The sequence below is a fragment of the Drosophila mojavensis genome, unplaced genomic scaffold (assembly GCF_018153725.1).
Source record: "Drosophila mojavensis isolate 15081-1352.22 unplaced genomic scaffold, ASM1815372v1 contig_74, whole genome shotgun sequence".
Classification (NCBI taxonomy): Eukaryota; Metazoa; Arthropoda; class Insecta; order Diptera; family Drosophilidae; genus Drosophila; species Drosophila mojavensis.
The window spans coordinates 5,093,373-5,120,133 of NW_025318899.1; the positions used below are offsets into that span (position 1 = coordinate 5,093,373).

Consider the following 26,761-nt stretch of genomic DNA (forward strand, 5'->3'; position numbering starts at 1 on the left):
ATAGACAAATAGATAGATATATGATATAGATGGATAGATAGATTGATAGATAGATAGATATATAAATAGATAGAGAGTATAAGGTATTAAATAGGTAAATAGATAGATAGTTAAGTTGACCTATTGGATAAATATATGAATGATTTGTAGTTTGGAAGCTTATAAAAAATCTAAAGAACTCATACAATAATAAAACAACTCATATAACATATATACTTAAGTGAAGTGCACCCTCGCTATATCAAACCGTCCTTTGTGCGGACATTAAACGAAAGTCAAATAAGAAATAAAATCTGAAATGCAAATTGAAAGAAAGAAATAAGTAGGAAAAATAGAAGCGAAATTATAAATATGCATGAAAGCCTTAAATTCAATAAGAACTTTGGTCGTTGGGCTTCAGCTTCAGCTGTTTTTTTTTTTTTATTTTGTCTCAAAATATTTAAAGAGCAAAATTTCATTGCTGTGAAATCAAATCAAATGGAAAATTGTGCAGAAAAAGAACAAATCAAACATATAGAAATTAAATTACACAGTGGAATAGATAATATGAGTGAAATGTGAAGAACAGCTAAATATATACAAAATGAAATTTTTAGATTTCTCATTCTATTCTGTGTAATATACATATGTATATAAATATTTTTAACAATACGTATGTATATATTTTTTTTCATATTTTAGTGTAGCTTATTTTATGTATTTTATTTTCATTTTTATTTTTTATTATTATTTTTTTTTTTTGTTCTTAGATCTGCTTAGCCTATTTTTTTTTTATTTTCTACTTATTTATTTTTTTGCGCTCTTTGAACCACTGTGCACAATGCGCCTAAAAGCATGCCACACAAAATATGCAAATGACGCTGATGCGCGTGTAGAAATCAAGAGAGTGAGAGAGTGAGAGAAAAGGAGGCCGATAGAGCTTATTTGTGTTGGTGTGTGTGTGTGTGGCGTGGGTGCTGCTGTGTGCGTGTATTGTGCGTGTTCGGGACAGCAGGCAGCAACTTAGTTGCCATAATTTTGCACATTTTAGCAGGCGACGCATGCAGGCGACAGCTGATCCCTAGCTACGCACCCTACCGCCCCCAGCACGCCCCCGCTCGCCAGCCGCCTTCGCCTGGCATGATATACGAGTCGCATGCTTTTGATGGCTGCACAAATTGCACTAAATATTCACACACACACACACGCACACACACGCACACACACAGAGAGAGCAACATCGTAAATATTTTACAAAGAGCAGGAGAAGATGAAAGGGGAAAATACCGCCCGCTGCGTTTTTTGTCGTTGTTGTTGCCTTTTCTCTTTGCCCTTTTCATTTTCCACTCGAATTTCCCGCTGAAAAGAATGTTTGTCACATCAATGTGATAGCTCAAAGCCAAATGACAGTCAAATAGTCGTGAAATTCTCTCGGTTTATTGCAGTTTAATTTCAATGTGGGTCATCAACAAGCCAGGTACAGTGTTCACTCGCTAGTGTGAGTGCGCGCTCTGCCGCGATCATCCTCAACGTCTCAGGTACAGGGAGCTGTAGGGATACGCGCTGTAGGCATAGGGCGATGCATACACGCCGCTGGTGTAGGCGGCGGTGTAGGGCGAGGCGTAAACGCCGCTGGTGTAGGCGGCCGCATAGGGCGTGGCTGCCACATAGGGTGCGCTGTAGGCCAGGAATTGGGGCTTGGCGGCGGCCAGAGCGACAACGGCGAACAGGCAGAGAGCGAACTGTGAATGGAGAGAGAGCAGTTAGTTAATGGTTCATGAACTAGTGGTTCAATGAAGCAGCAGGTAAAAATATGCAAGCCCTATGCAATAAAGAAAAGGCATTGATTGCGTTAACTAGTTCAAAGGAACTAGTTCAATGAACTAATTCAAACGAGTTCAATAAAACGAGTTCAATGAACTAGACCACAATAACTATTTTAAAAGAACTAGTTCAATTAACGAGCTCAAAAGAACCGACTCAATTAACTAGTCCCGGAATCCCGTTTTTTATAAGTAATTCTCCTATTATAACTCCTACAAAATATTATATTTACTGCTCTAATGTCGTTCCAAATTTTTTCTTACATTAAACTAGTTCATTTGAACAAATTTAGTAGGAATGTGATTTCGATTTGCTATGCGATTTTTGAGTTCCATTATTCACACCAATTGTTATATGAAAAGAACTAAAAAGTAGTTCATATATAAAAATAGTTTTTGATCACACTTGATCATCATGCTGTTCCCGTGAACTAGCTCCAATCGAATTCACTTTATAACCTCAGTCAAATCACTATGAAGGAACTTATAGTCACAACTATTTTCACACTTTCTTCACTAGTTCCATTATCCTGCTCAACTGGTTTACTTTTGGAGCTACTTACAAACTTGAACATCTTGATTTTGGATTGGGTTGTTACTGCTTGTGTATGACAAACTGATATGATTTGTGAGCCCAACTAGTTGTCGCTTTTATAGTCCAAAGCCCAGCGCCGACGTCAGAAATCGAACAGAATCTGATAAATCGGACCAAGTCATGATTGACCATGGCACGTTCCGCTGGATTCGGTAGCTCATTTGATTTTCGTTGTTGTTTTTTATTTATTATTTAATTTAGCTGTGGGCCAAATGTATGTGGGCTTTATGTGTCTCTCGGGTCGTGCGCTGCATTTGTAATAGGCCATAAGCTGTGTTTTTTTTTTTTTTTACCCATTTTCTGTTTACACTTGGGCCTCCCAAATCGGAAGTAATAAAAAAAAACTGAAGAAAATACTGGCAGAAAACCCCAAATGCTGCACTGTTCATTTGCTTGCCGGGGCCATGCACAATTATCGTGCCCTGTAGTTGGGCTAATTTGAAGGTCCTTGCCTAATAATTCGAGGACAGTCGAATTGGGCCCATTCGTAGCTGACTACAGTGGAGACTAGCTGGTAGGGAGCTGAAAGTGCTTTGAGAATTTTTATGGACTCTACGTGCTTGAGCGAACTATTCGGAACTAGATATTTTGAATGGATTTTTATTGTCATATGTAAAATAGAATGTAAATTTTCATTCAGTTTGTATAAGTTTTATACAATATATATCTTCAATCTCTGTGCGCCCATATGTCAAAAATATATATAATATATTCTGATGCTGAGCTTATATATAAAATAGAAGTTCTAAAGCGAACTTTCTTAATACTGTTTTAACTGTTACGTAAGAGTATTAACTCTTTTGACTTTTAAGCGTCCGCATTAGTTAGGCTTTACTGTCTGCCTTGAGTCTCCGACCAGGCTAATTTGCAGACATTTTTCGCCTATTTGAAGTGCTGCTAGCCAGGCTCAAACTCAGCCCATTGTCTATAAACTTTTCATCACTTGAGCTCTTTGTATACCAGATGTACTCAATATATATATACACTAGATATATATGTATCTATGTATATGCATATATTCAATTTGTCAAGTTGTTAAATTAAAGCAGCTTGGCTGGCAGCAAGTCCTTGGTGCATCCTTTTGTCTTAGCCATGGCAACGTCTCTTGCTGTCGCTGTTTCTCCCTTCTTCTTCTTCTTCTTTGCATTTTAAATCCGACATAAATTTAGTTGGCAGCTTTTCATTCTGATATCTCGACAAATATTTCAATGTCTGCAATGTCGCTTTGTCTAGATTTCATAGTTAATTTTGTTAAGCAATCCCAAATTGTTAATGGCATTTGCTTTCAATTGCAGCAAAAGCTCTGCAAATTATTCAAAATGTTTTGCGAAATTCGAAAATTGAAGGGCGAACTAGTGAACTAAAGTCAGTGAACTACTGCCAGCTCTTTTAAACCTAGCTCTTAATGGCAATTGCTGAATTTGTGAGAATTCTTTAAGTTGTGAAAGTTCTTTGAGAAATACTGAACTAGTTCAAGTTCACTCAAAGGTGAATTGAGATCAACAAAATATAATAGATGCAAAATGAACTAGTAAATACGAATCAGTAAACTGAAACGATTTTTTGCAATAGGGAACTAAATGAGAAATGAACTAGATCCCGCCTCTAGAGTATGGAGGTAAATAGAAAATAAACTACTGTCATTTGAACTAGTTCCAGAGCCTGAAAACTTCAAAATCGATGCGAACTAGTTACAAAGAATTTTAATGGGGAAAAAAAATTTATGAAATTGATTAGAAAATTTATATATTTATTTATTTACACACTTATTTCACTTATTTCCATTCTATTTTGACAAATTTCTATGCGGACGTTGCATTTACTGAAAATCCCTCCCAATTATTTATGTATTCACTCCTCTCAACACCTCTCTCTCCCTCTCTCTCACTCTCTCTCCTGTCTCTCTCGCTCTTAATCATAGTTCAAAGCATTTTAAGTAAACCTACAAACAAATGCCCACACACGAAGCAAAAACTCTTCAATTATTTACGCATAATTCATTTCAAAATTAAACAGCCCGAAGACAGTTTGAGAGCCACTGTTCAGTTGCTAATTTCTCGCATGCTATACAAATATCACAACAATCTGGAGCGCGCTGTTAACTCTGCAGTGGCTCTGCAACTGTTGTTGTTGTGTACGCTCGCTCTCTGTTTGTCTCTCTCTCACTCTTGCGCCTGCGCTCTGGCTTGTGCCGGCATTTTACCAAAACAATTCCTAGACAGACACTCACACACAAGCCTACCCTGCCCACCGTACCCGCCCCTGGGGCTTGCTTCCGTTTCCTGTTCTATATATGTGCATATATGTGTATACTATATATAGGCCGCATCTCCAACTGTAATTTGAAAATGAAAACAAAAATAAATTAGATCTAAAAATAGATTAGGAATTTGAAATTTTCCAAGTAGTTTTCGTATTTTCTTTTAGGAAATGCCACAAAAGATTGCGTGTAGCAAATGGAATAGAAGAAACACGGTAAATTGCTTTTGAAGTGGAGTAAAAACAAAACAATATTAACATTTCATTTTTGATTGCTCCATTTGCTTGGGAAATATGCTTATTGGGTTGGGGGCGGACTGGGCTGGGATGTTTATAGTTAGTGATGGGAATTAAAGCAGATATTTAACTATGCGTGTGTATGTGTGTGTGGATTATTGTCTGTACTGGTCATTGGCTCATCGCTAATTGGAATGAGACTAGATGCGTGTGTGAGCGTGTGTGTGTATGATTGCGGTGGGGCGAATAGGCGAGTGGGGAAAAAATTTTAATGGGAATATACGCATTTTAAGTGGAATGTTGAGAAACTTCCACGCATTTGAATTGGGCTGCTCGAAATTGCCAATTACTATTAATACGTTCGTACAAAAAATAATTTTAAATGTCTCATAAATGTGTAAACAACAAAGAACCGCTATTAATCATTGCCTAATATTAATAATCTCTACAATCAAAATTAATCATTACTGATAACATTTCACAATCAATAAACATATGAAATCAAAAACGATATTTCCCGTTCATTTTATTCCATTTTTATTTATAATTAGCTCTGTCGGCTAATTAAGACCCTCTCCGAAAATTTTCAATTGTCTTTGCTTTTGTTTTTGTTGTTTGTGTTTTGTGTTGTTTTGCTTTGTGGGAATTATGTTATTCACATGCCGCTCGCATGCTATACAATTGTAAATCGCTCTACCGCTGTCTCTCGCTCTTCCATTCTATACGTTTGGCACGCTCAGCTGGCGATGTTGCCAGACTGTTAAATTGTGGATTGCTTGATATTTATAATCTGCAAAAAACTAAGTTAGTTGTGATATATGACTGTAGTCAATAAATACATTATAATTATTAAGTATAATATTAATTAAGCTTATAAATAATCAACTAATCTAATTATGATTATTAATCTGTATAATATTTGCCGCTAAGACTTAACATAAGATGAGCGTGCGCTGTTAAATTAACAGACCTGCTCAGAAACAATCGCGCGAGCGGGAGAGTAACTTATCGTTGAGAATAACAACAAAGCTGTTGGTAAACACTAACACACACTTACTTCTGGCTAGAGATGAGCGCAGAGTGGCACTGACGGCCACTTGTGAATAGCCGTGACTGTTTGAATATTTTATTAATTTAATATAAAAACAAAAGTATATATTATTATGATAAAAGCAACATATTAAATAAAATATGTTGTTATTATTTCATAAGTAAAAAATGTATTTAGATGTATGCTAATGTGGTTTAATTGACAAACTGCTACCCGTGAATGCGTGAGAGCGGTTTCATATGTGTGTGAAATAACATGTATGCGATTATTATTCATCACTGTTGATGTTCGCCTCTCTCTTAGCGGAGTGTGCACGAAGCGAGTCGAAAAAAAACCGTTGAACGAGTTGGACGCGCGGTCTGCGGTTTAAGCAAATACAAACGCAAATGGACGCCAAATTTGTTGTTAAAATTAATTCAACTAACTAAAAAAAATGTTGGTTTGACGAAATTATATTATTGCCGTTGTGTGTTTCAACACATAGCGTGTTTCTATTGCGCGACGCGTTTCCAGTGCGTTTGTGTGTGTGTGTGAGTGTATTTGTGTGCAAGTACATTTGTATGTTGTGCATTAATAAAATATTAGTAAATCATTAATGAGCAAAGCTGAAAAGTCAACACGCAAATACTTGCGAAATTATTATCGCCAGCTGCAGGGCAAGTGTAAGTGAAAGAGTAAGAAGAAGAGGAAGAGAGCAGAACAGCGACGCCGCCGCAACGGCGGGTAAACAAATGGCAGCGTTCTATGGAATGTGAAGGCAAACGAACAACTAGAAGAACAAGCAGAAGAGCGTAAGACACGAGAGTCCGAGCGAATATGTGGAAAAGAACGGGATAGGGATATATAAAAAAAAAAACAACAGCAGCTTGTGTTCAATCAAAAATTGGTTTTTCATTTCAATATCGAATCGAAGACAAAGTGCAAAAGGCAACAACAACTGAGACAGCAATAAAAATATAAAAAAAAAAACTACTAAGCGCCCAAAAAGAAAATCCGGTTTTACAACTTCTGAAGCCGACGTCGCATTCTGCGCTGCTGCCGTTTCGTCTCTCGTTTTTTGTTGTTTTTTTTTTCTTGTCTCGCGTTTTGTTGCATGCATTGTGTTGAAAATTCCATAAAAATTTGTTGAAAACTGCAGGTGTGAATTAAATTTTCAATGAACCAAATGAAACTGACAAATAAATAAAAATAACGAAAGCAGATGCTAAACGTCAGCGCTGACGTCGGCAGCGCTGTGTACAGGTGCCAGCAGCAGCAACAACAACAATAACAGTTTTTCTATTTCTGTTATACACAAACAGCAACAACAACAACAACAGCAGCAGCAGCATCAGCGACGTCAACGTCGACAGCGGCCATTTGTGTATTAATAAAAAAGGCAGCATAAAATATTTATGAAAAAAGTGAAATCAATAACAAAACAAAAAGTGAAAAAATCAACAACATATTTAAACAATCTATTATTAAAATACATATTAAATGTGCTCTCTCTTTTGCACTTCTGAATAGTATTTTATTTTTGTGTTTTTGTTTCGGGGTTTTCCTTTGCTCTTTTAGCAGCTGTTATTTTAACACTTTGAAATTTGTTCCGTGTGCATCGCTATAAATTGAATTTGAACATGCCAACATGATTTTGTTTTTGTTTTTTGCTTTTTTGGGAGAGTTACTCAATTCCTTTATCTTATCCGCAACACGGCCGTTTAATGTTGTAGCAATAAAATTCCCCTCTCTCTGTCTCTCTCCCTCTTTCATGTTCGCCCTGGCCACACTGCAGTTATTTCCTTATCGGGAATTCCTATGCAATTGCAACATAATTTACCGCAATTTTACTTAAACATTTTTGCTGCTGTAATTTCTTTTGGTACAAATATTTTTATCTACTTTCCAGTCTAGACGGAAATATTTGTATTTTCTTTTTGTGTTGCCTCTTGCCTATCTATAATTGAAATACGTAAGTGTAGCGTGTGCGAGTGGAATGGAAGCTTTCATAAGAGGGCTTCTGTTAATGTGCTCTCTTTCCCTCTCGCTCGCTTACACATTTAACTGTTGTCTGCTGCGATTTTTACTACTTTCTGTTTGTGCTCCGCATCCTCCTCCCCTCAGAGGCAGGCAGCATCCAAATAGCCAAGCAACCCCCATAAAACGCATTTGTAGCCCCAACTCTCCCCGTCCCCCCAGGCCAGCTTGAACTGTGGTGGTTGTTCTTGTTCTTGCTTTGTGGGCGCACATTTAAATTTATGCGAATATTCCAACGCACTAACTGCGACGGGTTGTCGCCCGCGCCAAAAAAAAAAAAAAAAAAAACTTTTTGCAGCTTTGGACTTTGACACCGACGTCGACGCTGACGTCGCGACGCCAGTTGCTCTCTGTGTTATGTTTTGTCTGGGCTGTGTTCAATGCTATTTGCTGTATGCTTTCCTCTTGTTGTTGTTGTCGTTTTAGTTGTATTCTTGCATGCAGACAAAGAAGGAGACAGCAGACGAATAAGTACAAATGCCGCTCTGCGCCTCTCTCTATCTGTGCCTTTGCCTCTGTCGCTGCCTCGGTTGCTGCTTCTGTCTCTGCCTACAGGCTGCAGCAGCAGCAGCCGCCCTGTGAATTGTGTTCCATTAGCAACAACCCCACATACATATACACACATATACTTGCAATTACATACTTATGCTTCTCAGTGTATGTGTGTGTGTGAGCAATGAAGAAACTCAGTGGCACAGTGGTCAGCGGTTGAGCTGAAATGAAATGCAGATAAATAATATAAATAAATAGAACAAATAGTTATGCTAAATGTTTCCTGCTGCATTTATTTTATTAATATTTTAGTAGACTTTTAAATTGATTTTATAGCCTAAAAGACAGATGGAGAGAATAAATAAAATAATTAATTTTGGAAAACGTTTGGAAATGTGTTTAAGTGTTCTAGTTGACTTATATAAAGAGCTTTGCAGATTTATAGTGAGAGAAAGAGCTGTAGAGAGTAACAGTTATTGCAATTGCACTTTATACATTTCACACTGGAACGCCCACTGTGCAAGGCCTGTGCGACAGCTGCTGGCTGGTCAGAGAGCACATTCGGTCGGTGGCCGTTGCTGCTGCTGCTGCTGTTACTGTTACTCTTGTTATTGTTGTTGTTAGTGTGGAGTTTTTTTGCTGCTGTTGCTGCTGCGGTGGCGGCTACTTTGGTTTTGTTGTTTGCTTTTGCTTCTGTTTCTGTTTCTCTGTTTTTTTTTCGAGTCGCGTGTGCTGCAAAATTGTTTGTTGTTGCTGCTGCTAAGTTTACATATGGCACAAAACGTGCTCGAGTAATGGAACAAAAGTTCTGTTTCTTCTTCCTCTTCTTTTTTTCTATCTGCCCCTTCCCCCATACTCTCAGCGAGTTTTGCGCTTTTTCTGCTCTTAATTGGATTTGATTGGATTTTGGCGCTAGAGGCGCCAGCGTTCATAAACTTAAATACATACATGATGTGTGTGAATGTGTGTGTATATCTGTATTTGTGAGAGTGAGTGTGACTGTGTATATGTCTGCGTATGAATCTCTGTCTGTTTGACAGCAAATCGCATTAGTTGATCCTCTGCCCTCGTCCCGCGCTTCTCTACACTTTTTGTAGAGTTTCTCAGCGCTTTCCATTTTTTGTTTAGTTTTGCATTCGCATAGCTGATCTTTTGTACATCATTGTTGTTGTTGCTGGTTTTTGGCTTTTCCAAAATCTTGTGGGGCTGCCACACATTCGTTGCTGCCACAGTGCCATAAAAATCGCTAAACTACTGAACTGTAAAGGTTCATTGAACCTGCCACAGCGCCACAAAAGAGCCACAGTCAGTCCATTGTATGCCACTACTGTTGCTGTTGTTGTTGTTGCAGGCCCACTGCCTGCGCCGTTGTTGTATTTGCTTTTCACACACAGGCTGCAAGCTTTTTTTTCTCTCTTTATTCATATTTAATATGCAACGCTGATGTTGCAAGTTACAAGTTGCCAGCGTCATCGCTTTTCCGTTTCGCATATGTGCAATATGCCGCCGCCGCCGCCTCACTCGACATGCCCAGTTGCCACCGCTCGCCCCCTTCGGCGCCAAGCAATGACGACGCACTCGCTAATTTAATCGTTGCCTGTGCGTGCCATACCCTATAATTAAATGTTATACAAACTTGTCTGTTGAGGAATTATGTTAATAGTCTGTTAAGAATTGGCATTGCTGTTAATCGAACCTAAGGCTGGCTTACAGAGGCTTAACGTGCGTCTAACAGCATTGGCTACTCAGTAGTCGGTAATAGCTTAACTGTTATACACATAAGGAATATTACAGTTAGTTCAACTGATATATAATTCTTTACTCTCGCTCTCACTTATACTTCTAGTATGCTAGCTGTATGACAGTTAGTATTATAATAGAACATTGCTTAGCTCTCCACTCTCCAATATTTGGTATGAAAGCTTATCTACCCATCTACAACATCTCAACTGTTATACTGTGATAGCACACTATCTCGCTCACACTTTATATCCACCTGAATGGACATGATTTCATAAAATTCTCCAACATTTTCTCCGCCATAAAATGTTTTATATACAGTATAATTGCTGCTGATGCAGCAACAGTTGCTACTGTTTCTGCTGCTGTTGCTGTTTATGTTGCTGCTGCTGCTGCTGTTGATTTCTATGCCTATTGTATTAGTTGTTCCACATTTTGGCCAATTCTTGGATACTTAATGCGCTGACGCGCGCCAAATCCAAAAGCCAAATGGCCCCAAACTAACGAACGTCAAAGTCAGCGCACTGGAACATTTAACAGTAACAGAAACAACAACAGCAACAACAATGGCAACAGCAGCAGCAAATTTAATAACAGCCAACAATTCGTGTTTACAGTTAGCCAAGTTTCGCCTAACGTTTATTCTTGTTTGTAGATATTTTCGGCTTTTATTTATTGCTTTTTTTTTTGCCAGTTACGTAGATATAAATATATATACTACACAAATATATATATATATATATATATATTTTTTTTTTAGTTAAAGATCTGTGCGTGTTTAATTTTAAACTTCATTAAATAAACTGCGTGTTGTTGTTGTTGTTGTTGTCTAGCAGCTAACACGCAGTTTGAATTTTAAATATTGTCTGAGCCCTTGGCTTTGCCTTTGTAGTTGTCGGCTTTGTTAACTACACAAATACCCTGCACATGGGGTATACATGACTTGTACTGGAATTTCATAAGCTTTAAATTCATTATATATTAATTGTTCTGTTATACTGTTATACATTTGAAAATTGGTAACTTAGATAATTTCTTGAGCAGAAGAACAAATATTTATATTTTGGGCAAGTTTTTCAAATTTAATTAAATTTATTTATTTAATTTTTATAGTCATCTGTTATATAAAAAGACATTCATTTTCTAAATATTTGGGAAACTTTGCAATTTTTTCATATCATATTATTTAAAATTTTTGTTCATTAATTTCATTTCGAATAAAATGTACTTTCAATTTTCTCATTACAATTTCATCAAGGGTATTTCTTCTTCTACTACCTGTTCGCAATTGATCTTCTCCTTTGATTCTCGTGTTATTTTTCTCCTCTGTTATTTGGGTTTTCTTGTGTGTGTATCCTGTCATCAGCCCCAGCTTCATTCCCTTTTTGTTAGCCTACCTGTGCACTTTGCGTGCCTGGCTCTGAGCTCGCTTTTGTGTAGTTATAGCTGTAGCTGTAGCTGTATCTGTATCTGTGTTTGTATCTGTATCTGCACTTTAACAAAGTTGAAATCTACCTGACCTGTTAGCTACCTTGTCTCTCTACCTTTATCTCTCTCGGTCTCACTCACTCTCCCTCTCACCTGTGCTTCCTTTTGAGTATTCTAATAAGATTTGTCTGGGCCAGGAGCCAGGCAACTGGTTTGCCAAAGGATTGCGGCAGAGCCAGAGGCAGCGGGAGAGGGAGATGGAGATGGAGCAGGATTCCTCTTCGTTCGTTGGCAAAGAAAGATTAAAGTTAACTTTGTTCGGACTGTGTAAAAAGTAAACGTAGCGAATGGGTTTCGTTTGCCACACTTGTTTGAGCTGTAGATGTTGATTTTGAATTGAAATGCATTTTACACATCGTTTCACAGGTGCTTTAAGGGATTTATTGATTGAAACTCTTGAGTGATATTGATATATTTGAGGTGGCTGTAATATAGGTTTGGTTTTATGTTAAGCGCTAAATGTTAATGGTGTTTGTTTGGATTAACAAGATAATAAGGCTTACAGCTCAGAATGTCTGTTAAGCCCGTCTGTTAAAGCTGTTTATTAAGTCTGTCTGTTAAGCCTTTCTGTTAAAGCTGTTTATAAAGGCTGTCTGTTAAGGCTGTGAAGCTTGACTGTTAAGACATTTTGTTGACGTTGAGTGTTAAATGCTATAACATAAATGCTGCAGCTGACTGTTAGGGCGCCCTGTTAACTGTTCGAGCTGTTAACACTGTTAAGTCGGAGTGTTTTCTTTGCCTGTTATAGCTAACTGTTAAAACAGTCTGTTAAGACAAACTCTTCGGGCTGCTTGTTAATAGCTTCAATGTTAATTGCGCTGTTATAGAAGCTACTTCACATTATTTTCATTTACTTTGAAACATTGCAGACAATTCGTTTTTCACAGCTCCATCTTCCTTGCTCTCTTCCATCTTTCTCCCTCTCTCACTCTACGGCTATTCATTTTAATTATGTATACTCACACAATTTCCTTGCAGGCACACTCTACACACTCTCCTTCCCGTCACTCGTTTGCATATTTCCGCTTTAGCACAGATTTCATTGCCATTTGTCGGCGTTGCCACAATTTGTTACATTTCGTTTCTCTGTTCCTTTCCTTTTCTCGCTTTTGTTTCAAGTCAAGTGGCCCTCTGGCTGAGACTCCATATGACTGCCAATGGCCCAACTCCTGCACAGACTCCCAGATTCCCTTGCTACTCTGGTACTCACTTGACTCCGCATGCACCTCCATTTCCATTTGCATTTCCATTGCCATTTGCTACTCGCATCTCGATGTCGTTTGCTGCACTTCTCTCATGGCTGTTGTTGTTTCTCTTCTTCGCCTTCCTCCACTTGTTGTTGTTGTTGCTTCTTCTTTATAGCTACCTCCCATTCAACTCTTTTTTCGCTGCTGCATGTGCCGTTTGGGTTAATTTTCATCAAATTGAAAACATTTAGCTGAATGACACTTTACATTGAGTTTCTTTACTTGTTCGTTCTTGCTCTGGCTTTTACTGTTATTGCTTTATATGCTTATTCATTTGTAAAATTCATTTGATGAAAATCACTTTGAAATTGTCACGCATTAACGGCAATTTGGCTATTTACTTTGACTTTATAAAGTTGACTTCTTATTCTTCTTTATGTATTGCTTTATTAGACTGTTATACAGCCTGTTCTACAAAAATCCCGAGGGAATTTCGCACATAAATTCTCAAACTACAAAAAGCTTTCGTATACATGTTTTTTTTTTTTTAATTGTAAAATAAAAAGAAAAAAATCATAAAAAATAAACAACTATAAAAAAAAATATATATATTTAAAAAATATAAAAAAACTAAATAAAAAAAATTTTTTTAAATATATTAATGAAAAAATAAAGTAAAATACTGACTAAAAATAAAAAAAACAAAAACAGTTTACCTATACTTTAATATTAGTTATATATAACTGCAATATATCCCTTGGGGAAATTTAAAAATTCACCAACTGCCTTGGTAAAATTTGTCAAAAATATTTAAAATGAAATAATTAAAAACAAGATTTAGAAATTATTATGGGACTTTTAATGTGTTTAATGTACAGTTACGCGCGCAAAGTTCAAAGTAAAAGCTGGAGAAAAAACCGAAGCACTTCAGGGGTGTCAATGCCTAATGTTGTTGTTGCCCTTTGAAGCATGTTTATAAATTGTGTCTTTTAATAGCTTAATTGCAGTAATTAACTAGATAAAAAAAAGGAGAAGAAGCAGTGGAGAAAAAAGTGAAAAGCATAAAAGAAAGTGAAACGAAACGAGAAGTGTGACAAACTAAACGAGCAACCCACGCAAAGGGTCGCGTGTCTTTGACTAATTAAAACATGATGTTGGCAACCCTGTTGGCAGTTAGCTGAAAACTTCAACACACGACATTATGTCGCTGCGCAGCAACAACAGCGGCAACATGTCATACCAGCAGCAGCAGCAACAGTTGCTCGCACAGCTGCAGCAGCAGCATAAATTTCAGCAGCAACAGCAGCAGCAGCAGCAGCAGCAACAACAACAGCAGCAGCAACAGCTCTCCAATGGAGCTGGCTCCAAGTACATCAACAGCAATACGAGTCGCAATAATCTGGCAACGCTTGTAGCGGCCATCAATGGACATGACCAAGCGGATGGGCCAACGGCAACGCACAACAGCAACAGCAACAGCAGCAACAGCAACAACTATCAGCTCTCCCCTGCAGCTGCCTCGCGTGTTGCCCACTCAGCGCCGTTGGGTCCGCCCTCCTACAGCGCTGCCACCGCGCAGCAGCCGGCGTTCGCCTACTTCAGCCAGCAGCAACATGCAGCGTTAGCCTACCAGCAACAGCAGCAACAACAACAGCAGCAGCAACAGCAACAGCAACAATTGTCGCTGCCTCCGCCGGATCTCACGGATGGCATTGATCATCATCCGACCTCCAATTCGCCGCCAGATTCGCCGCTTGCCGCCTCTGCTGCTGAATTGGAGCAGCAGCTGTGCGTCGTGGCCAAGATGCAAAAGTCGGTAACAATTACCGTTACGCCGCAGCGCAGCAACTCCATGGATTTTCTCAACTTTGAGGAAAAGCGTCAGCTAATCGCCTCCTCGCTGTCGCTGTCCGATATTTTGCACAGCAACAATGCAAATGCCAAGGAATCGAACGCAATCAATGCGAATGGTGGTAAGTGCTTGAAACAGATGGCAACACTGGCAGCATTAGCCAGGAATGTTAAGTATGTTAACATAATATGAAAACAATGTTAAATGAGGAAATTGATCAACTATTGGGTTTACTGGATAATCAATTTCTTTGCAATATTTCTAATTGAAACTTGCTTCGATATTATTTCACTAGTTCATCAAAAGTTTATACTTAAACGTTTCGTTAAATTCTTTATATATTCCATACTCTCAAATTTTAGTAACTTCACTTGCTAGACGGAAAAAACCCTCAAATGTTCTGTTATTTTTCCTATATAGAGAACACTTTAACAATTTTATTTCGTTGCGCATTTCAATGGAATTTTTTCCCATTAATCGCTTCGATTGGCTGAGCTGCGAATGTGAAGTTAAATGAAATAAAATGAAATTGAGAATAACTTGAAAAACAGTTTATTGTATGTGCTTTGTTTTAATATTGTTTTTATTGTTTCACGACTCTTTTCTTTATATCAATTGAGAGTTTAACAAAAAAAAAGAACAACTTTTTTTTTGTTTTTTGTTTTTACACATCTGCCACAGAACGGAAATGTTTTTGTTCACTCTGCAAATGGTTCACTGCACTTGAATGCGAGCGTATGAATAGGTGGGGGAAGGGAAAGGCTTGGTCAACGAAAATGAGGGCGTGGCTGGGTGTGGGCAGCAGAGTTGACAACTCTGAACTAGACAATGTGAAGTGGGAGACGGAACAATAGTGGCCTACATGCGACAGTTGTTGTTGTTAACTAACACTAACTTCGGAGAACTGTTGAACAACACTGGCAATGCTTTTAGCCTTGTCAAATAACTGTTAGTGCCAGATATGCATCTATTTACCTCATTCTGCATTAACTCTCAACAATTTCAAATCATTTGCATACGTGCCGATTTTTTTTTTATTATTGTATTGCCTTAATTTGTATTTTTTCACACCTAACACATTTAGCTACTTCAGCTGCCCCACTGTAAAACGATTTGTAGACTTTTATAAGGCTGTCAGTCAAGTCAAGCCGCTACCCTACTCTTCCATCTCTGTCACTCTTTCGATGATACTCCTAAGCTGACAAACTGACTCATAATCGTCATCATCAATCAAAAGCAACAAGAAATTGGAGCGGCGTGTGAAAGAAAGAGCGAGATAGAGTTGAGATGAGCGCACTCTCCGAAATAAAATGTGAGCGTGTAGATCTTCTTTTTTTTTCGTTTGCGATCAACTAAGTTTGGTTCTCTTCATTTACCTAAGCTCGGCTATGTTCGGTTATGCTCGGCTTGGACTGCCTGCCGAAGCTTTTGAGTGCCTGTTCGTTGAGCCTGATTGGCTCATTGCAATTTCCAGGCACATTCCCAACAACAACAACAGCAAAAGCTTTATTGCATGCACATCTATTTATAGAATGCAAAGCAGCGAGCATTGTCTTCGTGTTCGTCGTTGTTATTGTTGGTGTCGTCTCTTTTATTGGCATTTAAATTTGTTAGCAATTAAAATGCTCGTATTTCAAGTTCAAGTGAGAGCACGCGTCGCAGTGAGTGGAAAAGAAGAGAGAGAGAGCGACAGAAAGAAAGAAAATAACAGAGCGCTCATTTCAGCTTGCCTTGTATAATTAATTCAGTGTGTCAAAGTGAGTCGATGAATCATATGATTTGCTGTTGCTGTCGCTGTCGCTGTCGCTCTCGTTGTCCCCGTCGCCGTCTTCATCAGTGAGCTTTTGTGTTGATATTGTTTACATTTGCTTTTGCTCTTTGCTTTGATTTTGCTAACCACATTCCGCGCATTTTTTGCAATAATTTACGAAATTGCAGCGCATTTGTAGCGCAAACAAGATTTGTTCACAAATTGAATTTGAAGTAATTATTTTCTTGTTTGTTTTCAATATACGTATGTATAAACAACAACGCGTACGGTCAAAAGGCGTCGCAGTCAATGATGAGACGTGGGCTTAATGGGTGTGGCAACGGAAATTCCACAAAAGGTAGGGGGTATAGCCCACAGTTACCCAAAAAGAACATTAATAAAAGTTCCAATGAACTTTGTCAAATTTATAGGCGGCTGTTTGACAGTCACTTGCGAATGTTAGACATGGTAGAGATGAGAAAGATATTGGCAAAAGCTTAGTCTAATGAGATTGCCATAAAAGTTAAGGAAGGTTCTTCTCAAGAACAATAAATTTAAATAAATTTATTGCTTTGACAAATTCGTAAGGAACGCTTACGAATGTGAGACATAGCAGATGGCCAAACAAGGGCTTAAAAGTAGTAAAAAGCTTAGCATAAACGTAAACCAGATGACAAACAATTAAAAAGAATATAATTTAGCTTAATTGATATTCAATAAAGAAAGAATAATAAGCAAAATAAATTGTGCTCATATCGATATCTGAGAAACTTGCGTCAAGAATCTTTTACGGACTTTAGACATTATAAGAGCTGAAAGAAAAACTACTCTTAAAGGCAGTTAAATCTCTCAGGTACTTACATATGCAATTCTATACCTGCCTTTTGCTCTATCATTTGCCAGATCAAAGCCCATAATTCTCTATTTATCGCTTCCGCTTCAGACGTAGCATTTTACTGCTCTGGGAAATTTAAGCGCTTACTTTTTGTCTCTCTCTCTCTCAGGAGGCTCAACTCGAAATCAATTGTTCTAATTTCCGCTTGTAAATAAAATAGAATTGAATTGCATTTACAGCTACGCAAAGCCTTCAACTTACATTCCCATGACTTGTTCAATATTTATTTGTTTGCCTTTGTTTTTTTTTTTTTTTTTTTTTTTTTTTTTTTTTTTTTTTTTTTTTTTGCGAAATTTTTCTCAATCGAAAACAATTTCGCTTCTGGCAATTATTTTGCGACGAAAACCTAACAAGAAAATTGGCTTCAATGAAACATACATCGAACTGGCAGCTGTCTCTCTGTCTAACGCTGTCTACCTCTTCCTCTTGCTCTCTCTTGTTGCCCGCCCTTTGTTTAACTCTGCCTACCTCTCGCCTTAACCCCCTCTTACTCATTCTATTTATCGCTTTCAGTCTCCATTTGGCTAACTTTTTTTCAATTCCGTTTCAATTGCAATCATCAAACGGTTTTTTTTCTTTTCCGCCACGCTCATAACTTGGCTAACACCTGGCATTGCGCCCCTTTATTTTTTTTCTCGCAACTTCAAACGTGTGTAAAATCGATATAAATTTCTTTGCTGTTGCTGTTGTTGTTGTTATCGATAACTTGGTACAATGTCAGTGCCGCCCATTTGGCGTTCACTTAAAATTTCATTTGATGGCAGCGTTGAGAATTTCCTCTTCATTTCTATCAATTTGCACGCCAATTTTCGCTGTCGGCAATTCAGTCAGTTCTTCAACGGCTGCTGCTGCTGCTGTTCCTCTTCTTCCCATTCTTCGTCTGCGATTAGAGCTGTAAAAATACAGAAGCTATCAAAATGCGAAGAGCGACGCAGCGTGATTGCCATAAAGTCAGCTAGAAGACGGGCCGAAACAGTAGCGCGAGCCCCAAAACAAAACTGGCTATAAAAATATGGAATGCAATAACAACAACAACAAGAACAACCACAACAAGAGCAATAATTATAGCAACAACAACAACAACAACAACAACAACAAAAACTGACATGTGAAGTCGCCCCAAAAGCGGAAGGTGAAGTGGTTATTGAGTGGGGCTTAGGGGCCGCCAAGCGAGGCGTGGCAGGCAGGTGCAGAGCTGCGGCACAAAAGGCTTGCCAGAGGATAATTTTTATTGTGGGTCGGGCAGCGCTATTTATATCTTTAAATAAACAACAACAACAACTGCAACAGCAACAAGGCTGCGCAGCCTGCGGAGGTTGCTTTGTCGTCGTCTGTCTGCCTCGCTGCCATTTTTTTTTTTTTATTTTTTTTTTTTTTTGGCTTTATCAAACGATTTTTAGGCCTTTTGCAGCTAGTTGGCAGCTCACTTGAGTCGCACAAAATGTAATTTGATTGAGATGCGCTGCAAAATTGAGCTGTGAATAGGGGGTATGCTGGGGACTAAGGGAAAAGAGGATATTCTTAACTTCATTTCAATACAATTGGTATTTATATTAAGTTCCTAAGAGATATATCATTTCTTATGAATGTTTTATGGCCCAAAAGGTGTTTCCGAAATTCCTAAATTTTGTTCTATGCTTCCATTTTTACAGAAAAATTTTAATATTGAAATTTTCATTTACAAGTTTATAAATACAGTTAATAAAATGTTCATATAGATATTTATGTAAACCTCGTTCATAACTTTTATAGACATTTCATTGATATTTGTATAAATTTCTCATGTCTTGTTGTCCAAATCCTCATTTATTGCTTTCACTAACATTTCTAGGGTATTTCTTAGCGTATACATTTGCATATCTCTTGTATAAGTTAAGAATTTGATTATCTTTTGTTTTCTTAATAAACAATTTTGCTTTCATTTCCTCAAGTTCATATACATTCCCAGGAAATTTCTTTGTCGATACTCTTGTAATATAGCTTAAGGAAAAAAATTTACATTTTCAAGGGTATTTCTTAGACTATACTCTTTTAATATAGCTTAGGGAATATAATTTACAATTTTTTCTTCAACAACAATTTATTGGAATTCATGTTGTTGCAATTACCACTTTTTCTCTTCTTTCTTAACTTTATATTTACAGGGTATACATAGTCTATACTTGCAAAGTTTATAGTTCTATAGCACATATTCTTCTTCCTTCATCGAAAATCTAATCTATTGTCTTTCTATACGTTCTTCTTTACTTACCTCTCTGATATCAATTTCCAGGGTATCTCTCAGTCTATTCTCACGTCTTACATCATCTCCCCAGACACTTGGCGGCTGTCCTGTTTGTCCGACTTGCCGGCGCCTATTGACAGTCAACATTGAAAACAAATTTCGGCCACAAGCGTGCTCCACTCATCCCTCGCTGCTCCTCTGCCACGCCCCCTCCCTTGCCTACTCATGGTATGGCATGGCTATATTGGTTTATTTCGATGGCACGCTAATCGAAGGGTATTAATCAATAAATTGACGTCGAGTGTTTGCTGATTAACTTTGTCGCTATTTATGGTTTGATTCGCTTGCTGTATCACTCTCTCTCTCTCTCTCTCTCTCTCTCTCTCTCTCTCTCTCTCTTTATCTTTCTTCTTCTCTTTCTCCCTCTCTATCCTCAATCGCATGTCTTACGCAAGCTAACTCACATACTTGTTAACAATTTCCATTTGTTTACAATCTTCCAACACAATTGCGGGAATCTTGTTGTGGGCGAGCGAGCGTTGAGGTGCTAATGAGGCTCAGCTCCAGCTACAGCTCATTAATATGAACATAATCAAGTTGATGATGATGTTGTTGATCGGCCACGTTTATTGTTCTCATCGTTTAGCTAAACGACAAGTTGTATAAGATTTTGTTTTTTTTTTTATTTTTTTTTATTATTTTTAATATTATTTTGTGCAGTCACGCTTTAAAAATAGCAGCTGCAACGAGCTTTGCTTTGAGCTGGGGCGTTTTGTCTTCTTCTCTAAGTTGTTTTTTTCTCATTGTAAATAATAAATAATATAAATGTTCCGAGTTGATCTTTTTGTTGAGCTGTCGATAAAGCATGCATAACTCAATTGAAATTTTTGTTGTTGTCTTTTAAAGAACGAGCGAGAGGCAGCAATCTAAAGAAACTCTTTGTCATCGATTGTGGCAGATATAAAATACTATATATATGTGTTTGTATTTATATATGTATGCTATGCAAAGATAAGAAATGCCCGCATAGAACGTGAGCTTTCATCATATTGATAAAGTCTGGCGTCTGTGTTCAAATGGCAAACGGAGCTGCAAACTTGCTTAGAAATTAAATATAAATATAAATATAAGTTTCACATGTTCAATATAATTATATGTGTCTACAAAAAATTATTTATCGATCGTCAAATAAACTGACAAAAAAATATTGGTCGAAGAAAATGAAGTTACTGAATTCGAACATCTTAATAGCAATATATGTTAATCTTAATAGTCAATTAAAATTGTTTAAAAAATATGTCTGTATATACACAAAAAATATTAGTTATTGGTTTACGGCTTTCAATGTCTAAAACATGGACGCTTCTGCAGCTTAAAAAATAAGAGAATGCTTCAATAACATAATTTTTTAAGTATTATCTGAGCTTTAAGAACATAGTATGCCCCATGTATTGAAAGTAATTTTTTTTTGCTACTCTTAATTTTTTATTCAATTTTTTTTAGCCATTAAGAGTCAAGGTTTTTGCTCATAGAAAGGCAAAGTAAAATATAAAATATAAAATATAAAATATAAAATATAAAATATGAAATATAAAATATAAAATATAAAATATAAAATATAGAATATAAAATATAAAATATAGAATATAAACTGTAAAAAATAATAGTAATAGATAATAATAGTAATAGATAATAGAAATGGGTTAATAATGAGAAGAAAATATCTTGAAGAAGCTTTTTTATGAATGACTATTCTGATAATGGATGCGAAGCCTCAAATCTGAGGCTAGGGCATGAATGAAGAGTTCACTTTATTGCCAATTCAACAATTTGTATTTATGATTATAATTTGTTAAGCTGAAATCTAGATATATTGACAGAGCACTCAAATTATTTACCAACACACTCTGAATTCCGTAAGATCTTCATCATGTCATCATCATCATCAAAGATCCTCTTCATATGTCTTCTTTCAATGGGCTCTGCACTTGCCTTAACATGATCTAAACTGAAGTTGCAGGTATTATTAACTCAAAAGCTGCTCAAGCGTTCATCGTCTGTGTTCAATTGAAAATTAGCTTCCACTATCTCAAGTTCAAGTTCCACAAATCGAAGTTCAAGTCGAGAAATCGTGTACAGTCCAGTGTAGACCTCATCCGTGGCCTCTGGTCAAATGAATTGCCACTTAGAGCAGAGTTAAACTTCAATTAACAAGCAGCAAAAGCGTTTAAGCATTTTAGCCAGCGGCATCTCTAGACCTTTTCGAGAGCATTCATAAAAAAAAAACAACAACACGAATACAATAATAAAAAAGAGAAGCAGAAAATAAAATGCCGCCATCAAATGTACAAGTCATAAGTCAAAGCCACATTGACCCCATGAAGATCAAAGCCTTTCTAGCTGCCTGATTAATGCGACACGCTGTGCCTAATGGCCCTCGCCGCAGACAGCTCGCTCTGCGACTAACTATGCCTTAACTATGCCAATAAACTTGTCACTTTGGGCCCGACACCAAATCACAAGTAACAAATCACAAATCAAAAGTCGAACAATGATCGATCAAATGTCGGCCGCACCTTCAGCTGAGAGGCTACACTCGAAGAAAAAACAAAGCAACATCCGAACTAGAAACTGTTTTGTTGTGTGCTGCACAAAGCAAAACAATATAAATGGGGAAAGGCGGGCGTTGCTTATAAGAAAATCGATAAAAATCGATAGTAGCTGTCAGTAGGAAAGTAATTTTTTACAGTCTAATGAAAGTTAAATTTTGCCAAGCTTTGTTTATCTATAAGAGTTACGGCTTAATTTGTTAACATATTTTATGCTAAGCATCTAAGATCGATAAATATTGATTAGTAGCTGTTTATATGAAAGTAAAAGTTAAGGAAAGTTAAATTTTGACAAGCTTTGTGGCGAGCATATTCAGATTAATTTGTTAGCATAAGATACGCTTCTTTGTAACTGGCAAATAAATATTAATTTGATTGTTAAGTTTTTACTAAAAATCGATAAATCTGTATATTTATTGTATGTAAAGTTCTTGAAGCTGCAGACGTCTTAGGTAAAAAGATGAATTTATGAGCACATTTACTGATGTATTAAAAATCGATAAATATTAATTGATAAAGGAAAATCGATTACTATCAACAAATAAATAGCTGTTCTTAAAGCATAGCTGAGCATTTTTTATATGAAGCTAGTTATACTTAAATTTTTGGTATCCCAAAATATTTATTTCTAAATATTTTTGATTTTTATTTAACGCTTAAAGCCCTAAATTCGTTGACAATAAATACAACAAATAAATGTTTAAAGAATCAATTAATGACAATGAGAGATTGACTTTATCGCACTGCCTTGCACTTGAGAGAACGGCGCAATTCAGTTTTAAATTATTCACTCTCAGTACATTTTGTGTTTTGGATTATGCAAATTGTGAATACATTCAATTTGAAGATGATGAGACGATGGGACGATTCAATCGGTCAACGAATCGACTTGGCGTTGATTTCGAATGCTGTTTGATGATCTCATCTGATGCTGCTCATGTGGCACGTGGCCAGCGCCAGATTCATTAAAATGTTATTTCAATCAGCACTCACTTTTCTACAGCCTCTTCTTCCACTCATTTTTCGCATTATTAATGAAGATATAAATAAGAGTTCCTTTACTTGACTTTACATACATTTTTTTTCCCCCATGCATTTGCCGTCAGTTTTCATTTGCTTTAATTAAAACGGAATTGCAACTGAGGCTGGATTGCAGGTCAAGTGTCTGCCTGGCTAACTGTCTCGCTATCCGACTGTCCAGCAGTCCGTGATATCAATTTGCGGTACAGTCTCGTCAAAGTGTTGCGGCTTGGATAAGCCACAAAGTTGAAAGCGAGCAATCATAATTGCTGCTTATCTATCTGTCCTTCAGGTCAATATTTATCTTGGCCAACTGCCAATTCGTTCGACTCAAAGTTTCTCTTTCCTCTCTCTGTTTGCTATTTGACAAAAGTTTTCAAACAACAAAAATTTCATTAACTGTTCTTTATAGTTTATCTTGCTGTTAACTATTTTAACTACAACAAAGGATATAACTTTCGCCTTAGACTGTTTGTGCATGTGCGATATTTGTTTTGGCCCAGGCTACAATATGCAAGTTTTTAATTGCCTTTTGATAAGCTAGCAAAAGTTTGTAAGCTACAAAATTGATTGAGTATGTGTTGTGTGTAGAGAAATTTCGCATTAATCTGTAAACACTATAGAGAGGGAGGAGGATTTGATGAAATGTTTGAAGAAAAATTTTACATTTAAATTTGATTTATTATTTTGTTAACGCTTTGATCTCATAACCTTTAAAAGCTAGAAACTTGAAATTTGTTTAGTAGGTCCTTCAGTAGCACTCGCAGACAGAGCTTGTTTCGAAAAATCGATAACTACACCAGTTTTAGTGTTATCGAATGGAAACCCTTTAAAAAATCAGCTATAAAATTATATTTCGTCTATCTTTAGAGCTAGAGCTATCCAAATTTGGTATATAGATGCATGTGTATTTTATACAATTTTGATTTTTGTTTTATTTTGTATACTAGATCCAAATCCATTTATTTCCCCTTAAATAAAGCCTCTTTAGCTGTTTTATATGCATTTTATGTACCTCCCATACCAAATTCATAAGCAAGTATATTTGTTTACCATATATCTGCTCATAATACCCAAGTAGTCGAGAGTAAATATCTAAATAGTTTCCTGTTTTGCCCCACTTTTCATTTAACTACACTATTTTTTAGGCATAGCTCAGACATAATCAAACGTAAACAAAAAACAAACTGCAATTGAAACGTAAATATAAATAAAAATTTTTTTTATAAACATTTTCGCACATTTAACTAAACTATTTTGTAGCTGTCTGGCTAAACAAAACGCAAAAGCCCACGCACAAATTCCAGATAAATATAAAGGAGATCTATATACATATATAAGCTCTATCTGCTTTGTTTAAGAGCCAAACAATTTAGCAATCAACTGCAGTGAAATTGAAATGTTTTTAATTAGTTTGTGGTACACTTTAAACCTGCAGCTGTATCTGTGTGTGTCTGCATCTGCATCTGTATCTGTATCTGATGCTGTGTATTTGTATCTGTCAGATACTTATTGGCTGAGGCCCGCACACGCTCGTTTCGCAATTTGTGCGTTTTGATTTACACAAGTTTTATGTTAATTGAAAATGGAATTTTATTTGTTTTCCTCTTCAATTTTCCGTGTGTTTCTCTTTTTTTTTTCCCCCCATTCTTTGTTCTCGTGCAAATATTTGGCCATATGCTGCTCATCGTTTGCATTTTTTTTTGTTAGGCTCATGCTTTATGTCCGAAAAATGTTGTTGTTTTTATTGTAGTTGTTGCTGTTGTTCTGTTTTCTGTTTTTGTTTGCGGCTTGTCCCATAAACTTGTTTGCCCACAGCCACACTTTGGCGACAGAACAATGTTGTAAATTTTCCAAACATGCCACCGAGCGGCAGGCTAACGACATCCCGCTCTGCCCCGCACCGCACTGCACTCGAGCTGCCCCACTGCGAGTGCGAGCCCACCTCATCAGAACCGAAATCAAATTAATAAAAGTTGTTGCTGTTGCTGTTGGTAATTTGAGCTGCCTGCGGGTGACAGACAGCGCGCTTCACTGCATTCTTCGCTCGTGCTCTTTGGCTCTGGCAATGGGTATTTCAAATTGAAGAGTTGATGTGTAACAGGATAGCCAATGTCATAATGTATATACATATATACATATATTTCAGTATCCTGATTTATTGAGACCTTAATAATGTTGTGGAATTCTCCCAGTATACATCTCTTTATACAACTCTTTACATTTATCTCTCCTCTGGCTTTACGACTCCATTGCTCTATCATTCTCTCAAAAGTCCCTGCTTCTTTTTATACCCTGAACCCATTTTCAATGGGAAATCAGGGTATAATGGTTTTGTTGAAATGTATGTAACAGGCAGAAGGAGGCGTGGCAGACCCCACAAAGTATATATATTCTTGATCAGGGCGACGAGCTGAGTTGATTTGGCCCTGTCCGTCTGTCTGTCCGTCTGTCCGTCTGTCCGTCCGTCCGTCTGTCCGTCTGTCCGTCTGTCCGTATGTATGAACGCGTCGATTTCAGAAGATATAAGAGCTAGAGACTTCAAATTTTTTTTAAAATGTTCGTAATTACAGCGCGCATATCAAGTTTATCATTAAAAATCGATAACTCATCCCAATCTTTTTTTATCGATAAAAAACCTTATCGAAAACCAGTTATAAAATTATATCTTCTACACCTTTATTGCTAGAGTCTCCAAAATTTTAATGTATGCCTATATGCAATTTATACAATTTCGGTTTTTGTTAAAATTTACCCCCCACCCTTAAATTCACCCCCTCACCCACACTTTTGTAAAAAGCGTATTTCAAATACTAGAGACTTGTGCTTTGGCAATTACATGCATATCCATGTCATAATCATAATCTGAAAGTTTCATGAAGATCGTACGTCCCAAAAAAGTTATTAAGCAATTAAGTTCTCATAGTAAGCGCTCACTGCCGCCCATGCGTGTTTATGCTTGTGTGTGTATATGTATGTAATTGTTTGTGTATGTGTGTGTGTGTGTATGTTTGTATGTATGTGTGTATGTATGCCTGTGTGTGCGTGCGTGCGTGCGTGTGTGTGTGTGTGTGTGCGTGTTTCTTGTGTAAGCTGAAAGACGCGAAAAATTATTGAAATAGCTATTACTCCAAGGGTTCAGGGGATCTCGTAGTCGAGTAGTCTCGACTAGAGCTTTCTTACTTGTTCTCAATATTTTACTTCATCGGATACTCATCATCATCATCCTCATCTCGCCATTTTCTACCTCTTTCTCTTTCTCTTTGTCTTATTCTGTCAGTCTTTCGTTCATTATATTTTCACTTCCATTATATCTCTATTTCATTATATCCATGTTCCAATATCTGTCTCTTTGCCTCTCTGTCTTTCTCTCTCTCTCTCTCTCTCTCTCTCTCTCTCTCTCTCTCGTTCTCTTTCTATTTGTCTTTCATTATCTCTCTCTTTCACTGTTTCTTTTATTATCTCTGTCGTTATATCTCTCAGCTTTTCTCTCTCACTCTCGCTCTCTCTCTTTCCACCTCTCTCTGCTTCTCACCCAATATCC

The 26,761-nt window shown here is 37.1% G+C and overlaps 2 protein-coding genes across 11 annotated transcripts in view; one reads left to right on the plus strand and one right to left on the minus strand.

The window, feature by feature from the left end:
- LOC6581485 (phosphatase and actin regulator 4) overlaps nt 1-26,761 on the plus strand; it is a 148,782-nt gene that overhangs the window by 38,483 nt on the left and 83,538 nt on the right. For 4 of the 10 annotated variants that reach the window (XM_032731234.2, XM_032731235.2, XM_032731236.2 and 1 more), the window contains exons 1-2: nt 6,252-6,606; nt 13,864-14,840. The exons of 4 other annotated variants lie outside the window; for them this stretch is intronic. In XM_032731234.2, coding sequence (XP_032587125.2) covers nt 14,069-14,840 — 772 coding nt within the window. In that variant the 5' untranslated portion in view covers nt 6,252-6,606; nt 13,864-14,068. Of the gene's footprint in view, nt 1-6,250; nt 6,607-13,863; nt 14,841-26,761 lie in introns of those variants that run through there. 2 more of the 10 variants (XM_044009982.1, XM_044009981.1) reach the window with 2 other exon arrangements.
- On the minus strand, nt 1,395-2,471 carry LOC6581481. The gene is made up of 2 exons (XM_002007173.4): nt 2,366-2,471; nt 1,395-1,721 (listed from the first exon to the last, which is right to left on the minus strand). The coding sequence occupies exons 1-2, from the start codon at nt 2,375-2,377 to the stop codon at nt 1,506-1,508; spliced, it is 228 nt and encodes a 75-aa protein (XP_002007209.1). The 5' UTR covers nt 2,378-2,471; the 3' UTR covers nt 1,395-1,505.